The sequence below is a fragment of the Rhineura floridana genome, chromosome 1, assembly GCF_030035675.1.
Source record: "Rhineura floridana isolate rRhiFlo1 chromosome 1, rRhiFlo1.hap2, whole genome shotgun sequence".
In the NCBI taxonomy this organism is placed as follows: domain Eukaryota; kingdom Metazoa; phylum Chordata; class Lepidosauria; order Squamata; family Rhineuridae; genus Rhineura; species Rhineura floridana.
In genome coordinates, this window is record NC_084480.1 from 100020231 (window position 1) to 100042431 (window position 22201).

Consider the following 22201-nt stretch of genomic DNA (forward strand, 5'->3'; position numbering starts at 1 on the left):
TCTCTGCTAGAGTCCGTGGAGGAGGATAAGCGCCTCCGCTTTCCCCGGTGGGAACACTTCCTCGAATGTTTGCACTTCTTACTTTTACGTGCGTGTGAGAGAGACACACTGATTTCAGAAGCAATGAGCTCTTTAACCCAGGTCATACATTTGGGAAACTGAGAGTAGGGGGGGGAAACATCCATACCTTCATCTAGGAGATTCATCCCCCTGCTGTCTACGCAAATGATGGAGAGAAGACTGATTGTTGTGACTCCTCTAGATCCCTTGCCCCCCCCCCACGTGGCAGGCTCTTGGCAGGAAGGCAGAGAGGAAGCGGGTGAGGCCATAATATGGCGGCCTTGACTCCCTGACACTGAGGGAAAAGCGCGGGAAGTCACTTCACAGGCGAGCCGCATTAGCGGGCGCCGCTCAACCCCCTACTGAGACGTTCTCTGGTGACGAGGCAAGCCTTTGGTGATGGGAGGGGAGCCAGGAGCAGCGATCCCGCTAAATGCAAGCATTGCAGAAAAGCGGCTCAGTGGAGCGAGGGGAAAGTCTCCCATCTGGGCGGCTGCTAATACTGCTGGTACGCTGCAGCTAGCCGCGCTCCGCCCTTCTTTGGCCTCCTTTCCGACGCCTGTGAACCCAGCTGGGTTCAGCCTAGCCTCACAAGCCCCAGACCCACGGAGTGAAGGCAGGGAAGGGGAGGGAAACAGGCAGGGAGTAAATAAAACAAATGTAAGGAGAGAAGATCAGCATAAGAAGAGTCGCCAAGAGGGAGAAGCAGAAAGCAAAAGGGAGAAGCAGAAAGCAAAAGAAAGAACCTCTGAGATTAAAGAGGAGAGATTAACTCCAGACCTTCACTGACCGCAGGCAGGGCCGGTCTGGAGAGAGGGACGACTCCTCCCCTAGGAGAGGATACCAAGTAGCTTAGAGACCCTGCCTGTCACGACCAGTAGGAGGAGTCATCTCTACTGAGGAATGTCCTCCAGCACTATGTAGCAAATAACATTTCATACAGAATGAAATTACAATGTACCATTTGTAATTCAGTAATATGAGAGCATTGGTCAGGGGTCTGAATAGTTTTGCAAGGCACTGTATCTCTCTTCCTGTATCTCTGTCCATCTGAATTTCATAGGATATTTTTAAATGGTACATTAATTTGGGTCTAACATTTTGTTTAAGATACTGCCACTGCCTCCGTGAATGGGCTACATCAAAAAACACGTCACCAGTTTGCTTCCATAGGAAAAAAGTTCTCACATTTGAGGAAGGGAGTTTCTTTGGGTCCCCAGGATCCTTGGTCACAGTTCACTGTGTGTTATCTCTAAGGGCTCTCTTGAACCTTTTACGTCTATCATTCAGAGGAGATGAAAAACACCCAGGTCGATAGCCCCCTTCTATCTGTCTAGGACAGCCTTTCTCAACCAGTGTGCCTCCAGATGTTGTTGGACCACAACTCCCATCAGCCGCAGCCAGCACTGCCAATGGTCTGGAAATATGGAAATTTATTTATTAATTAATTTATTTATTAATTATATTTCTATACCGCCCAATGGCCGTAGCTCTCTGGGCGGTGCACAACATAAAAACATCCAATATACAAGTAAAAACATATATCAACAACTTAAAAACAATATACCAAAAGTAGTAGAACATAATTAAACATATAAACAACTACAATACAAGCCTAAAAAATATTAAAAACGTATTAAATCAGTTAAAAGTATTAAGATGTTAAGATGTTAAGTAATTAAGATTACTAAAATATTAAGAGCGTAAGTGCAAATGTAGGTGTTACAATAGATGTTAAAAATGTTGTTAAAATGTTGTTAAAAAGCCTGGGAGAACAAAAAGGGTTTTACCTGGCGCCGGAAGGACAGCAATGTTGGCGCCAGGCGTACCTCATCGGGGAGAGAGTTCCATAGTTCGGGGGCCACCACAGAGAAAGCCCGTTTTCTTGTTGTCACCTTCCGGGCTTCTCTCTGGGGGGGCCCCCGAAGGTCCAACAACATCTAGAGGCACACTGGTTGGGAAAGGCTGGTCTAGGAGTTCTCCTTATCCTAGTAAGTGCTGCCCCTTTTTGGATATGTTGCTGTAATCAGGCTGTCCCTGGGTGGAGCTATTTCCCATATTATCATATGTGCATAAATTCCACAGCTAAGCTTTCCTCAAGCTAAGTACAGACATTTGTTCTTGAGGATCTATGACTCAGACTGCCCATTCTAGGCAGAATTTGGTGATCCAGAGGCTCTAAGTGGAGAAGGCTGTTTCTTTTATATTTTCCCCTTTTCACCCACCCCCACACGCTTCTTAAAGTATATTTACCCATCTCCTGTAATTTCTTCTCTCGTTCTACTTTCATACTCAACCTGTACCTTCTCCCCACCCCTGAATTGCCAGTTTCTTTAATCCTTCCTCCATGGTCTTTTAACATTAACTTCTGCCTCCCATAACAGCTTTTCTCTCTTATCCCCTTACTTTCTATTCCCAATTTATTATATTATTTTCATCATCATCATCATCATTTATTATTTACTATTAACAGAAACCTTTTACCTTACTTTCTAATTTTCTTCAACACCTTCTCTGGTACTCTCTCCTCAGGGCAATTCCTCTCCCTGAACCTGAACTTCGGTATCCTGACTACCTTTACTCAGCAAAAAAGGAATTGCTGGTAGCGGCACTGGTCCATTAAAAATGCTATGTCCTGGCTAGGAGATGGGGCAGGCAAATAAGGAGGCACTGGGCACACTATGGCACTGAGGCCTGCTGGGGCTCTGACCCACTGTTTGAGAAACACTGCACTAACAGAAGGAGTCCCCTCAGGATCTAACCCACTGTATATAAAACTACCAGAAAAAGGAGAGAGGATCACTTAGTTTAATCGAGTTCAGTTGCACAAAGAATTCCAGCCAAAACCCAGTACATTACATAAAACATCTCAGTGTAGACGTGTAATTATGGAGGAGGGCATTAAATGAATCAGTATGTGTAGCATGGAATAAAAACTCTGGAGTATGAACAGTAAAAAGTATTTTAGCCTCAAATGGTTTCTGTTATAATTATAATAGCCAAGTTTCCCCCAGAAATCCTTCTCTCCCCCCACCTTTCATTTTCCCTGAAAAACAAATTTTTAAGAAGGATGGCTAATATTTAACTTGTGCCAATCTGTCAGTAATTTTCAGTGGAACATGACCTGTGAAAGAAGTCATTATAAGTGTTTCATTCCATTAAACACAACTAGTTTACTGTCAAGAGAACAACCCGTCTCTCCATGTTTCAAGTTCACTTCAGCATTCCACATTTAAATGGCATGGATCAGTGGCTTGGTTCATTTGCCAATGAAGGTAGAATATTGCAAACTTAACAAGGTGTTTCATTAGGTTTCACGAAATCCTAGCATCAAGGTATGAAGTATCTACAGTGTACTATAAATACATGTTCACAAAGTAGAACTACACCACAGAATTCCTTTAGATCAATCTTCAATTACCCACATATATCTCCTATGTATATTTTATTCTATAAAGAACTGCCCTTTCTTTCATCCAGATGACTATATATGTATGCATATCATTTACATTCTGCCTTTCGATATTAAAATATATCCAAGGTGGTGTACCTCTTGAGGAACCCCAGGATACTGATATAAATGAAGTACTATTGTAGACAGATTTTTAAAAAGTGATGACAATGGCTGAAGATGAGTACATGACAGAAGAAAGAGCTAGTTGAATGTCCAAATTCAGTTCAAGCAACTACCTAGCAAGGATATGCCCTCCTACCTGCTCAACGAAATTAAAAGCCTTTTGCAAGACAATTTTATTTTAATCTTTCTTCATTTAAATCCACACACACCACAGTAAGGTATCTAAATTAGTTTGAAAGCCTAAGTATGGATGTATTTCTTTGGTGCAGTTTGTAGAACGTGATAGTACTGTGAAGTTAAAAGGAAGATTTTCACCTGAAACTTAACAAAACAGTTTAAAAAACCCTCAAAACCTACACATGCTGGACCACAACATGCAGGGCCGCCAATTTTTTAAAAAATCACTGAACATTGTTTTAAGTCTAACAATCAGAGTAATGCAAGGCTCACACTTTCATAACTTTATGGAAAAGCACTTACACTTTTTTTTAAAAAAAGACAGACCTTTTGCAATTTATTTTACTCAAAGAATATTTAGATAGCAGTAGTTTTATTAGGTAATGAAAACTAATTGGGAAATTATTCATCTTCTATTCTCCCCACTGGAGCGTAAAAGACATATAACAAATGTTATTCATGATTCGACACAACCTCCTCTGTCTGATTCATCTCCTCCTTTCTAAGGGGCACTTCAGAGGAAATAAAGGTTACTCTTTCCCATTTATATTTTTTAATTGACTGCTGGTATTTTCTTGTGGTCAGAAGGATAAGAAAGAGCGCTCAAAATAGCCTATTAAGAAAACACAAGCTACAATCAGACCATGCTCTACACACTACTGTCAGCAATGATCAGAGTTCCCCATTCTCTTGTTAAAAGATAGAAGCATAAATGAAGGAATATCTTCACTACAGATTGATTATTCGGCAACCCTTATCCACATCTTCACTCAGCAATTTGAATTTTAATGAAAGTAAATGGAATAATTAGCATTTCAAAGCGTGTTTGATACACTGCATTTTTAAAGAGAGACTTTTATGTATATTCTATACACAAAAGGGAAAAAGCATTTGCAAGTGGGCAGAAAAGGGAAGGCACAGTAGTAAGGTCTTCATTAGAATAACTTAAACAATTGCTTGCACTAACTGAATAATTACAGACGTGAATCATGAGGCCATTAGTGATTTTTCCTCACCTTTATTTTATATGTTTCTTCTGAACAACCGTTTTATCAGTTTTTAGAAGTGAGTCATAAAACCATTTTTCTTTGTTTAAAAGGAGGCCGTTAAATGTTGCTGTGTCTATTATACAATATGCCCAACGTCTAATATTCAGGATGCAGGGGGGTTTTGAGTTAAATAAAAAGATTTAACACGTGGTATTAAATTTAGTGTACAACAGAAGAGGTAAAATCTTGTCCCAGATTATGCCAGTGATGAGCCCACCAGTTCTTAACACAATAAAAAACCAAGTGGAATGTAATGATGTAGACACTACAAGTTGTGCTATTACTATGGAATAAAACTTTAAGTCTAAATATATGTACTTAGAATGGCATACTTGGGCTGATTTCCAAATAAAGTCCTGTGCACAAGTGGAAAATGTTTCCATGTGAGCAGCTCTCCCTTTTGGGCAGCAGCCTCTTGTGCCACATTGATTGCTGCTCTAAAATGCCAACAACAAGCTATTCGGAGTGCAAGGGTCTGGTGGGAAGAACCTCCTAGCTATATGCGCAGAAACCTATGTATGCCCTTTGAGTTCTGGCTGCAAATGACAGAATACAATTATTTCCAGTCAAAGCAATCCAAACGATATTTGTAAAGAGGTCAAAAAGACATGCTGAATTGTTAAATGAAAGCAATCAAAACAGCATGGTAAGATGAGGTGCTTTCCCACAGCATAATGGCCAGCAAGCCAGAGTAGCCCTCTTAACTGCCCAACATGAATACGGCACATTCATGTGGGGCTCCTATGGCATGTCAATATGCTTGCTTCCATGATTCAATTCCACCTTTTCCTCTTTTAACGTGCACAAAACAGGCAAAGAATGTTCCTCATGGAAACAGTCACAATTAGTGTGTGGCTTACTGATCATCTTTGTTAAACTTTATTTTGCATGCATCTCAGGGTTTGCACAGATGTTATTTTTAGCCTCTTTTTTCACTCACAGAAGATATCCACTACCATAAGCAATGTGGTGCATGTGCAGAAAACAATGACCTGATGGTCGATTACATACATACTTATTAGTTTGCTTGATAGTTTTTGGTTTTTTTGATATATTTTGTTTAATAGTTTATCCTTAATGTTTATTATTCTTTTACATTTTTATTTGTAACTCATACATGACATAAGAATACACATAATGTTTTGTCTCTGTTTCTTTAGAAACATCTTGAGAACTTCAGCCTGAGAGATGGGTTACAACTTTGAAAAACACAAGACTACTGTGAATCCTGCATCTTATGCATTGTTCTACTTGTCCTGTGGCAGCTCTTCGTATCCTCAGAAAAGGTATATTTCAGGTTGTGGAGATTGCTACAGCAGAGATCTCAGATTATACATTGCATTCTTTGTGCTAGATACTTTCAGTGAGTAAAGGAGGAGCTGAAAGTAACATCCACACAAAATTTTAAAATATGTCTGGCAAAGGTCCCCAAAGATGAGCTTCTTCTGTCAATTTAACAGCCACCTTCTGAGGCTTCCGCATATTAAAAAAGAATGAGTTGGGAAACTGCAAATGAAAAATGGCCACATGGTGAATGGAAGTCTTGTGTTTGCCGACTGGCTTGTTAGGAATATTTCGAAAGCATAGTATATATGTTGTAGGGAAGGCTACAACAAAGGGCCAATTTGACCAATTTGAAGCAGCACGGATTAACCAGATTGCTTGGATCCACTGCTGTCCAATGCATTTTTGACCAGCCCAGAGAACTAAGCTTAACAACAAAACCCAGCGTTTGGAAAAAAAAGAAAGTAAGTGAACTATTTTTTTTTTTAAAAAAAGACTATTAAAGCTAAAATGGAAAGACCACATACCCCAATGATTGCGTTCAGTTCTGCCATGGTCACTTGCTTGGCACGTTCCACAGCCTGCACCACTTGTTGCTGGTGCTATAAATGAAGATCAGAAACAGAATAAAATTATTTGCTTTCTAGTGAATTAAGCATAAAATTTCCTATATGAGTCTCTCCTTTAAAAATAAGCTAAAAAACTCTTTTGATTACATGCAGGCCTGAAATAATATGTGCCTTACAGAGCAAGAATTCGGGGTGGATTTGTAAAATAGCTTGAGGTGAGGGTTTATTTTATCCAAACCAAGTAATTATCTGGAACTCAGCTTTCATCTCTCTTCCCAGAGAGAACTCTGTACTCCGAAACAGGCAACAGCAACATACCAATCTTTGACTGAATTGCAAGAATTGTTCTCTAGGCTTAAGCCAGCAGAATATTGTGAATGAAGTGAAAAAAACTGAAAAACAAGGAGTGAATTTGGGCACCCACCCACTACACTATTTCTTCATCAGAAAAGCAAACATTAGTTCAAAATCTCAGTTACTTGGATATAAATATATCCCTTAACTTGCTTCAGCCTTGAATTTATTTATTGCCAATGAAGACACTAATCCAGAGTTGAAGCTATTAAATCAAAGGAAAGGAAAGGGGGGGGACAGAGAGAGAGAGATGGGAGTGCAAAAGAGTATGGCTTAAATACCCTGGCCTTTTATCAGTATGTAAACAAGCCAAAGAAAAGCTTCCTAATTTAGGATTACAAGTCTGGTTACAGAAGACCTAGGTGCATTTCAAAGAAGCTCTGCTATAGAAAAACCACATGTCGGAACTTTGTTCACATTTAAATCAAAATGTGAAAGCTTTTGACTGTTTCTATCACCAAAGCCACCATTAAGGCTACGGCTGCAACTCCAAACATGCTTAACTGAAAGTGACACTGGAAAAAAAAAATCATGGAACTTTCAGATAAACGATTGAAGCTTTGACTGAGGTGGGCTCATCTGCAGTACATATCATACAGCTTTAATTATCATGGCTCCCTAACCCTCCAAGGAGTCAAGATCCTGTAGCTTTTGGTGAGGGTGCTGAGAGATTTTTGTTTTGTTAGACATCTCTGACCCTTTCAAGGAACTATAATTTGCAGTGTTCCTTGGGTGAAAGCTGTGATCGTTTAAATGCAATTTGTTTCATAAAGGTCAGGTAGACAGAACTTACTTTATTTATTTATTAGATTTATATCCTGCCCTTCCTCTCAGTAGGAGCCCAGGGTGACAAGACACAATGGTGTTCCACCTCAGCAAGTTTGAAATTGGTTCACCATATAGTGAAGCAGAGTGGTGCACAAAACAGAACCAAAAATGTTCTAGACCAGAGCACTGTAAGATTTTTCCATTCAGGGGAAATGATGCTCTGATTAGTAGAATGGCACTCCAAGGAAAAACAGACTGTAGGATACTCTAGCTGCAGGTCCCAAAAGAACACCATGCAGTGAATTGACAAATAGGTGGTTGGTAAACTGATATAAGCACCAAGATTTCCCTTATTCTAGCTATAATGTTGGAGAACAGCAGGTTCAAAGTGCCATCATCGAAAAAAAGGAAGTATGAACATGCTCAGAACTTCCATGCACAGGGCTACCCCATTGCGTCTGTGCACAGAGAGAATTCTTACTAGTCCTAGGAGAGGGAAGGGAAATTGCTACAACTATCAAGAGCCTTGTGCACTGAATGCCACACAGGGAAACAGAGGGCTGTAAAAATACAGATACACTGTAGCTACTGGCACCTAAAAAACTGGGCCTGATTATCAACACCAGGTTTACTGATGAAGACTCTCTTGTGTGCTGCTGTTTGCTGGACCTGCCTATTGCCTCCCTTGATACTCTGTTTCATTGCTTTCCTAGCCCCACTGAACTCTCAGCCGCTTGGCTTTCTGTATTCTCAAACTAAGGTGCAGGTGGATTAGCAGCAAAAGCAGAGGAGGGTGGCTATTATCTTCTCCCTTTCCTCTTCTAGTCCCCCATAAACCAGCTGAGTCCACTGTGCAGAAGCTGCTAAGCTTGGCTCCTGTGGCTTGATGATGATAATTCCAGGTGACTTCAGATATCTGCTACTATGGTTCTGCTTCAAAGGGGGAAAACCTGGGGAATGGTCAACATTCACCGTCCTCCACCCCGCCATTATTTAGCCTTTCTTCATTCCATATTTTATTTGTGTTCCCCTTCTTTCTCATTCAATTCTCCTCTTCATATTTCCAGCCCTTTCTTTCCCCCGCTGTCATTTCCTCCTCCTCCAGGTTATTGTTCTTTACTTTTTCCATGACTATTAAAATCCCCCACACACACACATCCTTATTAGGTCCAAATCATTCCACCACCACCACCATTATTCCTATTCTCCACTCAACTTCCCACCCACCCCGAGGTGGCGTGGTGTTTTAATGTCTTTCCTCATTCACTGTTAGTCTCTGTGGCTTGCCTCTATGCCTTATGGCAGCTCTAAGCTCAGAACACCCATCAGATGCAAAGGCAGACCAAGCCAGCCCACCTCTGCCTCCTGTAGCGAGTTGCAGGGATGAAGTGAAGGTAAGCCTGTTTGCCTACCCAACTGGTGCTCTGAGACAGGATTATCCGTCAGGCACAGAAGAGGTAGAGCAAACCTCTCCCCAACCTTCAGCTCTCAGACGTTTGGGAAGGGGTGTGTTTTCTGTCTCCTCCTTTCGTGATCTAAGCTGAGAGCTAGAGAGAGAGAACATGAGCTTTTGCCCCAGTAGGCTTTAAATGAAAGGTGTGGATCAGCTCCTAATGCTCCATTTCAGAGACGTAGTGTGAAATCAGGGGGAAGGCCCCATCCTTTGAGGAAAAGGCAGTCCTGGCAAGAATTTTTTTTTTTTTGGCCAGAAATTCCAGTCAAAGCTTGTCAACCCCTGAAGATTATGTTCTATATGCTTAATGTCACAATAGTACAAAATGATGATTAAAAAATCAAGTGTATATTAATGAGAACTAAATCAGTACCATAAGGAAGTGCTGAAGCAAAAAAGGGTTTTCATAAAAGGAAGTTAGAGGAAGAAAAAATAGGATGTTTTATGCAAATATCAAGATGGTTCCAAAAGTATATCTGCTGGCTCATTAACATAGATAACCAGCATACTGGCATCAGTAGTAAGTACACGTAAGTTATTTGCACAAATAAGATTGTTGATAAGCCTTCTGAATCAGCATGTATTGAGTATATTTAGCTAAAAGATTTTGGGGGGGGATCAGAAGTAGAATTCAATGGGATAGTGGTATCTGTAGAAAAGACAGAATGGGTCATGTTGGAGGTGCCACTGAACTGTATTTCAAAAGACCTTCCAAAATCCTACAGGAAACAAGTGCATCTGCACAATCACTATGGCTAGACGTTCAAGCCAAAAAAAGCAATATATTAATGAAGCACATATTATGCTACCTTACCAACATTCTGATGGTGATCTTGAAATGCCAGAAGGCATCAGGAATGCAGAAAAGAGTAGAAAATATAATAAATGTCAAACATTTGAGGGTAAAATGTAATTTCAGCCCTTCCAAAACTAGTTAAATTTTCCCTATATATAGTTGTTACAAGCAAAGAGGTGGCTGTTGATTTAACCACAAGTGGTGCCAAGGAACTCATACAAGACAAACGCTATTGAGCTTCTTAGAAGCAGTGGCCATAACACTCAAAATGAAATATGCTCAAGTGGGAAATTACGCCTATACCCCAAAGCAGCCATATTTTATTTTGCAGGGTCAAATTTTGCAAAAGAGAGAAAATTAAAGGGAAGCTGAAGAATAAAGTTAGAGGATCATATGCCTTCAGCAAGCATGAACCTTAATTTTTAAAACACATAAACATATACACATGTACATAATAGAGGCTAAACAAAATGTATACCACAGACTGTATATCTGCAGACAAGGAGACGACTAAATCCAAGAAAGATGTCTTTAAGAGGTAGACATCTTGTCTCAAAGAATAAAGAGCACAAACTTTGACAGAACAAATCCAAATTCCCAATGGAGGCTTGTACATTAGGGCAAGTGGGCTACTGCCCCACCAATTTCAGTCTGCTCTCACCCTGCCTCCACCTATCTGCCTTCTTTCTTACAGCCAGTCCAGAAGAAGGTGCCACTACCTGTCAGCTTTGTTTTCCTTAGTATTAGTGTTGTGCTCACAAAACTCTAATTAGTCAGCTCTCCCTGCCTTTAGCTTGGGCTTTGCCTACTGTTGGGCTCCCTGCATTCTGCCCCACCAGTCTCAACGGGTACGAGCCACCACTGCTAGAAAGTAAGACAAGAATTCTGAAGAGCAAATGATTAAAGGTGTGTCTGTGTCAAAGGAACATTGAGAAAGACAAAGATGCTGAAAGATGTATTTGCATCAATCTTTGCTGGGAAAGATGTTGGTGAGATACCAACTTCTGTTATTGTTTTCTTTCTAGCAGTGTATAACTGAAAAATAAAGGCAACAATGCATGAGGTTTTAGATCTGATCAGTTTAAAAAGTAACAATGCTAATGTAGGATGGAAGTCACTAGACAAACTTGATGACCTCGAGATGTAGCTGGACTGCAACTCCCATCAGCCCATCATTGGCCACACTGGTTGGGGATGATGGGATTTAGAGTCTCAAGTTTGCACTAGAAGATTTCAAACAAACCATAAGAGTGTCACCACTTCACACAAGCTACCCACTGTGCATAAAGGCACTCAGATGCTTTGGATTCCTAGGTGTAAGCATGCTATTAGGAATTGTGAATAGGCACAAGAGAATATTTTTAAAAGCCCACACATAAACAAACCAATGTTTCTCAATTCAGCTAATACATTTAAAAGAAGAATAGAATAAGCATGACAAACCAACCCCAACATTCAGAATGAGGTCCAAAGTGATGGGGTTCTATCTGTTGGGTTCCAAAAAGCAACTGGAGTTTGGGTTGGGAGCAGGGGGAATATAACTATAAAAGCTTAGTCTATTAATGAACATTATCATATTATTCAGTGCATCAGACAATAGGAACCTCCATGTCATGCCACTATCCACACCATTCAAAGTAGGGTTGCCAGGTTCAGGGCCTGAGACTGATCCTGTATCTTTAGGAGAAGATAAAGTCAGCCAAGAGCAGGTGTTCTTGCAACACTGTAATGGGAAAAACCACAAGGTGGAATTCTCCCTCCCCCCTGCACAACTTTTAAAGATACAGAAGACCTCTTGGAAGCTGGGCCTGGCAACCAAGGGAAGGGAGAATTCCACCCTGTAGTTTTTCCCATTACACTGTTGCAAGAACACCTAAACTTGGCTGACTTTCTCTTCTTCTAAAGGTACAGGATCAGTCTCAGGCCCTGAGCCTGGCAACCGTAAGTCAAAGTGTGGTTCAGGCCTATTTTAAGCCCCAGAGAGGCCAACATTTGAGAAGCACCATAATGCCTTAAAAACATCTTTCCAAATAATTTGCTTTCACCATTCTGCATCAAAAGCACAGAAAGGAATACTAAACATTTACTCATATGCATTAATACATACATGTTTCTGTGGAGGCTCTATCCTAGCTGAAAGTTTTGGGGCATCCAGATATTTTTTAGCTGCTAAATGTATCTTTATTTCAGTTAATCCTTTTTAGGATGGGCAATGAGTCTGAATGTGCAAATGCTTTGGAAATAGAAAATTAGGTTTTACCAAAAAAAAGTCAGGGCCACCCCACAGAGAGCTAGCAGAGCATTAAAAAGCACTCTTAGTAGTATAAACTGACTGAAAAGAGATTTAAGAAGTAGAGGATTTTCCTTATGCTGATGTGAACTAAAAGAGGTGGGGTAGGTGGTAAGAGCAGGTCAGTAAGAGGCTTTTCAACCATTATAAAAAACTGGACTAAGAAACCAAATACATTGTATTCATAACTGGGTGGAAGCCAGAATTTTCTTGAAGCATATCTTTCCTCAACTGCTATAAAAATATATATTGCCTCTTTTAGGGTATAAGTACTATACTATCATTTCCTTGAGGAAAAGGGGTGTGTGCATGCACATGCATGCACGCACACACACATTATTTTAAAGAGTGGAGAAAAAACTTGTTTTCAAATGTCTCAAGTTGGCAAAGAATTTTTTAAATGGATTCAGGCAAAACAAACAATGTACTGATAGAGTAATTCACTTGAGATAAGTAAAGGAGACAGAGTTTAGCTAATGCTGATGTGGACAACACCAAACTGTGTTGTGGTTAAAGGCAACTGTGGGAGAGCAGAGGCAATATCTGTGCAATAGTGGAAGGAATGTGTGATCCCATGACTTATTGCCAAACCCTTAACCCTAGTTAACATGTACATGCTAAAAAACTATGGAGAGGAAAGGATAGGTGTTTATTCTGCTTCCTCGACTTATGCAAAAAACAGTTAATTACTGCCATTTGCTATTCTAGTCCAGAAGTAAGCCAATTTCATTGTGGTTGATTTTGCTTTTTCACTTTCCAGGATCCACTAATGTGTTTAACATTTATAAAGCAGGAGGACATGAACTCAAGATATTTTAATAGATAATCTATAACTAATCTGCATTAAACGACTACTTTTAAGCACCCTCTCGCTTTGGAACATAAGTTCTAGCAGGATCCCACCAAGATCTGTCTAGACCAGCATCCCTACCTCCAAGAATCCCATTAACCAGCAGGTACTAGACCATCTCCTGCAAACAGGCTAATGTTCCACCAGTAGACCACAAACTACTTTCTGTCCATCACTGTGCAATTCTACAATTGCTCTAATATTGCTTGCAATGGTGGATAACAAATACTTTAAATAAAATAAAATAAATAAAATAATAGAATAGATATGTTGTACGTAGCTATTACTTCCAATACTCTGCTTTGATAACCCAAGTTTACAAAGAACGTATACCCTTCTATTGCTTTATAGAAGGGGTAGCCAATATGGTACCTTCAAGATGTTGAACTCCAACTCCCATCAGTCTGAGACATCATGGCCAATGGTCAGGAATAACGAGAGCTGTAGTCCAAGAACGTCTGGAAGATACCATCTGGGCAACTGGTTGGCCACCATGAGAACAGAATGCTGGACTAGATGGGCCATTGGCCTGATTCAGCAGACTCTTGTGTTCTTATCACCTTGGCTACTTCTGCGTTATAGTTTTGAGAACAGGATGGAATCTATAATTGGCTATAGACCACCCTAAAATCATACGTAGGATGAAGGGTAGCATATAAATGTTTTAAATAATATACATAAATATCCCATTGTTCAGATCATTCCTTTGAGAAATATCTAGCATATCTTACTAATGGTTCTGTAAGAAATTGCTGAATTGCCTTTTTCCTTAATGTTCTGCAAGCTAAACACTGCTTGATGACAGAGTAGTTGTACCTTATTTCCATTATGGGCCAACTAATTGTAATAAGGTTACCATTAGGACACAGTTTTCAGAAAATATTTTTCTACTGAGATTAATCAGAAGAAAAACCACTGGTGCATAATCTCTATAGAAGAGCATAGTGCACACACGGAGAGTAGCATGAAACAGAGACATTCTGGCATCAACAAATTTACAAGTTAAATACTAGTCTTTGCTCATTCAAGTGCTTATAATGCTCATCTACCACTATGAGTGCCCCAAAGACAATAGTGACAGCTCTTTCCCAGACAGAAGATGTTAATCACAGGGTAATTGACATCAATCACATCTGAAAGTTACGATTGGCAAAGGAACAGCACAAATGTTCTAAACACAAGGTCACCAGAATTTCCATGTGTTGCCAAAAAAAAAAAAAGCATTTCCTTTAGCAAGAGGAAAATGGATAGTTCACATTTCGCATTGTTGTTCTATTGATAAGAAAACATGAGCAGAGGTGGAAAATAAAGGCAAAAAAAAGTGGGAAATACAGGAAACCTGAGGGTCTTTTCAGATAAATCATTTTAGAGTACTAAATGTGATGATCATTTGTTGGTACATTTGCTGTCCCTCAGGGTAGAAGTTCTGTAAAGAGGATATCACATTTTCCCAACATTCAAACAATATTTTTGACATTGGGAAACTATTATTCCTTACCCCTCCTCACCCCAGAGAAGCATGGTTACTGCAATAGCTGTATTATACTAGTTGAACAAGATTCACGGGCATCTACTGAATAATGCCTGTAACCCCTTCTGTTTTAACCTTTAAAACGCCTGCTAAAAACCTTTCTGTTCTTCCAGGCTTATGCAGGCAATTAAGGAGATGTATTTTTACAGTTGCTGACCTTTGTTTTTACTGTATTTTAATGATTTTTACTACATATTTTTTATTTGTTGTAAACTGCTTTAATGGTTTTTAAAAACGAAATAGGGGTATACGAATATATATTTATAAATAAATAAATAAATAAAAACATCTCAAATGTGGAGCAACACAAATATCCCTCTCATCAAATGCCTGTGCAATCCTTTAACTTTTTTTTAGCATCTTCTAAAACTCAGCTCTTTTTACAAAGCAAAATTCATAGAATAGTACTGTTACTGTCCTCCTCCTCCAGTAAAGTTATACAGCAAAACTGCATTTCCCCATTTACATGGAAGCTTGGTTAGTTTGTTTAAAATTTTGGGAAACGCACTCAGGAAATAAGACGGGGGACAAGTCAAAAGTATTCCTAAGGAACTAGGTCTTTCAGTATTTGGGCCATTTCATATATTACACAAGAGGCAAACAAAGGGCTATCATGTCACAGCCTCCTGATAAAGTACCTATGATACATATTATTTGCTTGTCTTTTTCATACATTTTAGATGCAAACTTAAATCAACTTAAGTAATGCAGGTATAATGAATGTAGTGGCCTCCATGTTGTGGTCAGGGATGACAGGAGATGGAATCAAGCAACATGTGGAAGGCCACAGGATCCCCAATGGGCCACTGGCCAAAGACCCAAGACCCACTGCTGAGTGCACCCTGGACCTGTTGCTCCTCTTCACTCTTGCCATCCGTTTGTTCACCCACCCACTCTCTGGCTCAGACAGGATGAAGAAGATAATGGTGATAGCACTGAGGATAGTTGCTACTGTCTGCTTGCTTACCAGTTTTCTCCTCGGCAAGCAAGCATTGGCACAGGAAGCATTAGTTGAGAGGGGCCCCACACTGAAGGTGTCTAGACAAAGGCCCACTCAAAACGTGACCCCATCCCTTCCATCATGTCACCATTTCCGCAACCCTCTATACAGCACAGGGTAGGTGGGTGGGTTTGACTATTGCAGGCAGAGAATCTGTTTTGGCTCATGATCTTCCAGAATTCTAAGTCATGTGAGGAGCCTGCATGAGTGGTATAGAAAATCAGTCCCCAATGCAGAGGGAAGAGGGAGGAGCGATGGATGGAATGTAGCCAGTGAGCACACCTGATGATCACACAGGTGGAAGAGTCCTGAATAGGATTAGAGTGAGTTACTTTATGTGATTGTCATTTCTGGTGACAGTCATGCACTTAGCATAAAATTTCGTTTGGCCCTACACTGCATAATTATAACTGATTATTTGGCTTCATAGCCATAATTGTTAGAAGTATAGGAAATAAACCAACAAGAGTTGTCCATAGTCTTTAGCTGATTTGTATCCAAGATCATTTACATAACAACGTCAGAATGTTCTTCAGCATGCTGAATAAAGTGCCCTGAATATACAACAATGACATATCACAATTCCAATCTTAGTAAGAAATCTCTGGCGACTTTGACAATGATCTCTTCCATCACACCGTGTTAGCACACACCATTGATTTCTTACAAAGTTAATAAGGAACCAGATGAGTTAACTTGGCACGATTATCAGGCACTAACACTGCCATCAGTGCATGCAGCCACTGTATTTTTGTTCATTTTCCCCACAGGCACAATAAAGAAATGACTGATGACATTCCCCAGCTTTCCCTTTTCTTCTGTTTTCTTCTTTACGTATGAACATAAAATGAAAGCCACAATGAGAGTGTTTACACCACAACTCAATACTTTCATACTGCTGAAACAAAACACACCTCCTTTAAGGTGTTTCTGTTTTAAACAGAGGGATAAAATGATCCACCAAATGAAGAAGCAGAGCTTACTTGTTGCTTATGAGAGAATACCAGGATCGATGTGTATCATGTACACAGATACTGTTACTACTAGTCCTGGTGAGGTTATAAGCAGTTGCAACAACCCTTCCCCACTCACCTCAAGTCTTTGGCAATAGTCAGAAATAAAGTAGATTGTTACAGATATTCTAGGAGTACTCTAAAGCTACCGTTTTTGCCCAGGTCCAAGATCTATGTATCACCATTTTGCTCCCCCCCCCATAAAAAGTGAGAAAAGAAGGGAATGTGTATTGGTTTGGACCAGAGATGGAGTGCCATGTCCCTTCTAGTTGGTTCTCAGCCCTAATTCTTCTGCTTACCAATGTAACATAATTTACAAAAAAAGGTAAAGGTGTCCCCGCACTTATAGTGCGAGTCATTTCCGACTCTTAGGGTGACATCTTGCGACGTTTACTAGGCAGACCGTATATATGGGGTGTGATTGCCAGTTCCTTCCCCGGCCTTTCTTTACCCCCCAGCGTATGCCGGGTACTCATTTTACCGACCACGGATGGATGGAAGGCTGAGTGGACTTTGACCCCTTTTACCAGAGATTCAACTTCCTCCTTCCGTTGGAATCGAACCAGTTCCTTCCCCGGCCTTTCTTTACCCCCCAGCGTATGCCGGGTACTCATTTTACCGACCACGGATGGATGGAAGGCTGAGTGGACTTTGACCCCTTTTACCAGAGATTCAACTTCCTCCTTCCGTTGGAATCGAACCAGTTCCTTCCCCGGCCTTTCTTTACCCCCCAGCGTATGCCAGGTACTCATTTTACCGACCACGGATGGATGGAAGGCTGAGTGGACTTTGACCCCTTTTACCAGAGATTCAACTTCCTCCTTCCGTTGGGATCGAACCAGTTTCTTCCCCGGCCTTTCTTTACCCCCCAGCGTATGCCGGGTACTCATTTTACCGACCACGGATGGATGGAAGGCTGAGTGGACTTTGACCCCTTTTACCAGAGATTCAACTTCCTCCTTCCGTTGGAATCGAACTCCGGCCGTGAGCAGAGCTCCGGTTCCATTACCGCCGCTTACCACTCTGCGCCACGGAGGGTATTCATAATTTACAAACCTCCCCATAATTCCCCTACTACACTACGCTACAATTACAAGACAATACCTCACCCAGCATTGATGTGTATGCCATATATTCTGATTTTTATTTTTGTGCCTCAGTTAGGGCATACCGTTCCATCTTCTGCATGGTCTCAGACATCAAGTTATACCACAGTTAGGTACAAGGTGCTAACTATAATGGATTTATATCTGAGTAAAATTCAAATTGAAAAAATCTGATGAACTATTCATTCTTCAACTCAAGATGGCTGATCACCAGTCTAGGTGATCAGTGACTAAGTTGTATTTTCCACCAGAGTTTCATGGATCTTATTTTGTGGATCTTATTTGCTGAAGTCACAAGGAGCTTTTCACTCACTAAAAATAACAAGACATGTGGTATCTTAAAGAGTAATAAATGTGTTACTGCATCATGCTGATATCACAGGAGAAAAATGCCATCAGGCATGACCCAACCACAAAGCACAATGGCTACAATGGCAGAGTGCCCTTTGAAAGGATATTGTAGGCACCATCCTCCATGGTTTGGCCTCCAAGCATGCATGTGTGCCTGACTGTCTCTTGATATTTCAGAATGCCAGGAATCAAACTTTTACACTTAACTGGCACAGAGCCAACAGTGAGACAGGAAACAATTCTGATGAGCTTCAAGTACAGGGGGAAGCATGGGTTCATAGTCTTGACCGAGCAGTCAACATAGCAGCAGGAGGGGGCAGCAGAGTCCTAGGGACATCAAGACCCACACTAATAATTAAACTGAGGGGAACAGGAACAGTGAATGGAAAATAGTTTACTGATTATGAACGAAGTGAATTGGATGGCCTGCTAACAAAAGGGAGCTATACGGTTATAAACACATTCTATGAGAAAAGAAACCCCAGCTCTTGTTCACTATTAGACTTCAAGGCCTAACCAAATGCAGCAAGTGAGTCAAGCATAGAGTATGGTGGCTTGCTCCTGGAAATGGCAATGCACAAAATCTTCTCCTTTGACTACTGCAAAAGAAATAGTTCATCACAATGGAAGAAACTGTTAATCTCTTCATCCTTACCCAACAGACCCACAGTTGTGCCCTCTGAATGCTGCTGGACTGCCCTCATCCCTGACCACTGGCCATGCTAGCTGAAGTTGATGGGAGGTGGAGTCCAACAGCAGCTGGAAGACACCATGTTGGCAACCTATGTAATAGATCTTGGAAAAGGGTAGCAGCTGGCCTGTGTGAATTGGGAAGTCACAACACTCTTTGGTTGTTATGGACTACTATTTTAAGTATATCAATATCCTGATATTAACCATGACAGTTCTGTTGCTAACCTGAATACCTTTGTTCACTTTGATACTCCAGATGGACTCATAGCCAATAATATAATCAAATGGTAGAATCCAACTTGTTCTCAACTTCTTACAGCTACACCGTATTACCAACAGTCCTCGTTATCTTCAAGTAAAGAATGAAGCAGAGAAAGCAGTACAGACTACAAAGAAAATACTGAGACAGCATGATTCATATCTTGCTCCTTTAACGCTACAGGTCAACAACACTGACAGCTATAGTTCAGCAGAACTACTAATGGAAAGACAAATCAGAATACCCATTCGAATTCTACAGAAGAATTTCATTCCAGAGTGGGCTGACCTGGATAAAAGATGCCTTTCAGATTACCAGCCTAACAGAAGTTATGGACATTTTTATAACTAGTGCAATTACATGGAAAAACAACATTTAGAAGAAGGAGAGAGTTTTTTTGATGAAGAAAAGACATGACATTAGCAGTATAGTGGCAAATTCAGAAGTGCAGGGTCCCTTCATGATAGTCACAGCCACACCCCTTCACAGCCACACCCCTTTCTAAAATTATACAATATTCTAAGATGAATCATGTGGCCAGCCTGTCAGAGATATTGCTTGAATTACTGAATTCAGTGTCTACATGTTTATCTCCTGCTGCTACCCAACTGCTGGATGATGTAGATGGATTCACTGTTTATTCTGCAATTACAGAATTCTCACTCTCTACAACTTGTCTTGGCTTTTTGAAGTAACTAATAAAGGCTTGCTTGCAGTTGACGCTCATTGGGGCCTGCATAATTGACTCAGAAAGCCCTACAGCAATAGAGAAAAATCTGGTCTGTGCATTGGCTCCCCCTCCCCTTTCTCTGGGGGCTTTTTTGCTGCTGGGTTAAGACAAAGCCTATTTTTACTAAATGAAGGAATTCACTCTCTAAGCAGGCCAAGTACTCATTTTTATTTTGCATAGGAATTTGTAACCTTTTGAACTTTGCCACCTTGGTAGGAAGAGATTTTTCCACTCGCTTCTCCTATCTGCCAGTGTCATTCCTCCCTCCTTCCACACACGGCTAGAACATTAGAAAAAGAAAGAAGTTTTAGCCCATTCAGGCAGTTTCTCATCATCATCATGATGTAAAGGAAGGAACTTGCTTTGCTGTGTTTCCCTTCTTGGCTACCATGCTAAGACTCAGAATAACTGCATTTTGGCAGAGCCTATGAGTTTTAGGGAAAAACTTAAAATGGAAAATCCTGATCCCAGCCTCTGGTGTTGGCAGCATCACACACACATTCTTAGGCACATTCATTTGCATTTCACCTTACTGTGCACAACAAGCACACACACACACACACACACACACTTTTCCCCCTCACCCCTGAACATATTTTTTCTCTTTTTCTCCTCCTCCCTTAATCCTGGCTTTGGGCTGGAACAAAACCACACATCTATCTCCCCCCCCTTTTTTTTTTGCTGCTGGTTGAGAATGAGATCCTTATTAATGCCTTCTCCCACAATAACAGATGTCCCTAGGAACCAATCAGCATGAAAGGGGAGTGTGTTGGCTACTAAGAAGAGTCTTTTCGGTGGCTGGCTCATCTCTTTTGATTCTGATTGGTTCCAATCAATAGGAAAACACAAGGAAGCATGTTACAAGACTCTTCTCAATGACTAGATAATCATGCTGATTGGCTTGTAGGAGATAAGGACCCTGCTGAGACCTGGTTCCCAAAAAAGTAAGTGGTCTGAGACCCCTCCCCAAGACCCAGGACAACTACACTCCTGCATGGCAGAATCCAGCTAAGGTAACAAGGAAAAATAGAACACCTAAATCATATACTGTTGAGATAACATGGAACACTCAACAGAAACAGACATCTTCTACCTATTCCCATATCAAATGCACAAGTAGTACCTGGAAACCCACTTTCATCACAGGGATGGGGAACCTGTGCCTCTTTGGGTGTTGTTTGGTCTACAACTCCCATCATCCCTGATCATTAATTACGGTAGCTGGGGCTGATGGAAGTTGGAGTTCAATAACATCTGGAGGACCACAGGTTAGCCACCCATGATCTTGTAAGACTGACAAGTTACTATTTAGATCATCACTCGCTCAGGTCACGTTATTTGGAAGTCTTCAATATTTAGAGATAAGTGACTGATTATCTGAACTATGAAATGTTTCAACAATGGTGTTTGACTTGCTGTTAACAGAGCAGGGGGAGATGCGTAGGTAGTGTCAATGTATAGCAGGGGTGGCTAACCCACAGGCTGTGTCCAAGCCCACAAGGGGTTTGTTTTGGCTCCGAAGATCCCTCATAATTTGTATTTTTATTTCTTTTCTCTTTTTAAAAAACAGATTTTTAAAAGGTTGCTCCTATGGATCCCCTGCTGTGATACCATGATTGAAAAGGTTTTGGTGCCCCCCATTTTCCATTTTTTTAAATGAAAATATTAATTTATTTATTGACCACTCTTGCACATCTCCTGTTGAGATTCTGTGATGCCAAACAGTTTTGTGACCCCCACAAGACCCTCCCAACTGTTCTTTAAAAAAATGTTTTGACCATGCCCACTTCTACATACGGCCTTTGGAATGGTGGCCATGGGTCAATGCAGCCCTTGGTCCGAAAAACCTTAGCCACCCCTGCCAGAGTTCAGTCACTAGATGGCAATGGAATTAGTTTTATCTGGCGAGAGTCAGGAGCTTCATGTTACTGTTATGCTCTCGTTTAAAAACATAAGAAGCTCCCTGCCTTGTCAGATCAAATGCCCATCTAGTCCAGCATCTTGTTCTCACAGTGGCCAACCAGATACCTATAGAAAGACTGCAAGCAGGAAATGAGCACAACACCACCCTCCTCACTTGTGCTCCCAACCAACTGGTTTATCAGAGGCATATCACCTCCATTACTGAAGACAGTACCCAGCCATTATGGCAAGTAGCCATTAATACCCTTATCTTTCATGCACAGTCTAGACCCCTTTTTAACTCATCCAACTTGGTGGCTATTACTACAACTGGTGGTAATGAATCCCACTTTTTAACCTATGCACTATGCAACAAAGTACTTCATTTA

General features: G+C 40.8%; 1 protein-coding gene across 8 annotated transcripts in view; it reads right to left on the reverse strand.

Annotated features, from left to right (window-relative positions):
• LOC133385053 (transducin-like enhancer protein 4) overlaps nucleotides 1-22201 on the reverse strand; it is a 190600-nt gene that overhangs the window by 99584 nt on the left and 68815 nt on the right. For 4 of the 8 annotated variants that reach the window (XM_061627293.1, XM_061627311.1, XM_061627285.1 and 1 more), the window contains one exon: nucleotides 6675-6749. The exons of the other annotated variants lie outside the window; for them this stretch is intronic. In XM_061627293.1, coding sequence (XP_061483277.1) covers nucleotides 6675-6749 — 75 coding nt within the window. The remainder of the gene's footprint in view (nucleotides 1-6674; nucleotides 6750-22201) is intronic. 8 annotated transcript variants of the gene reach the window in all.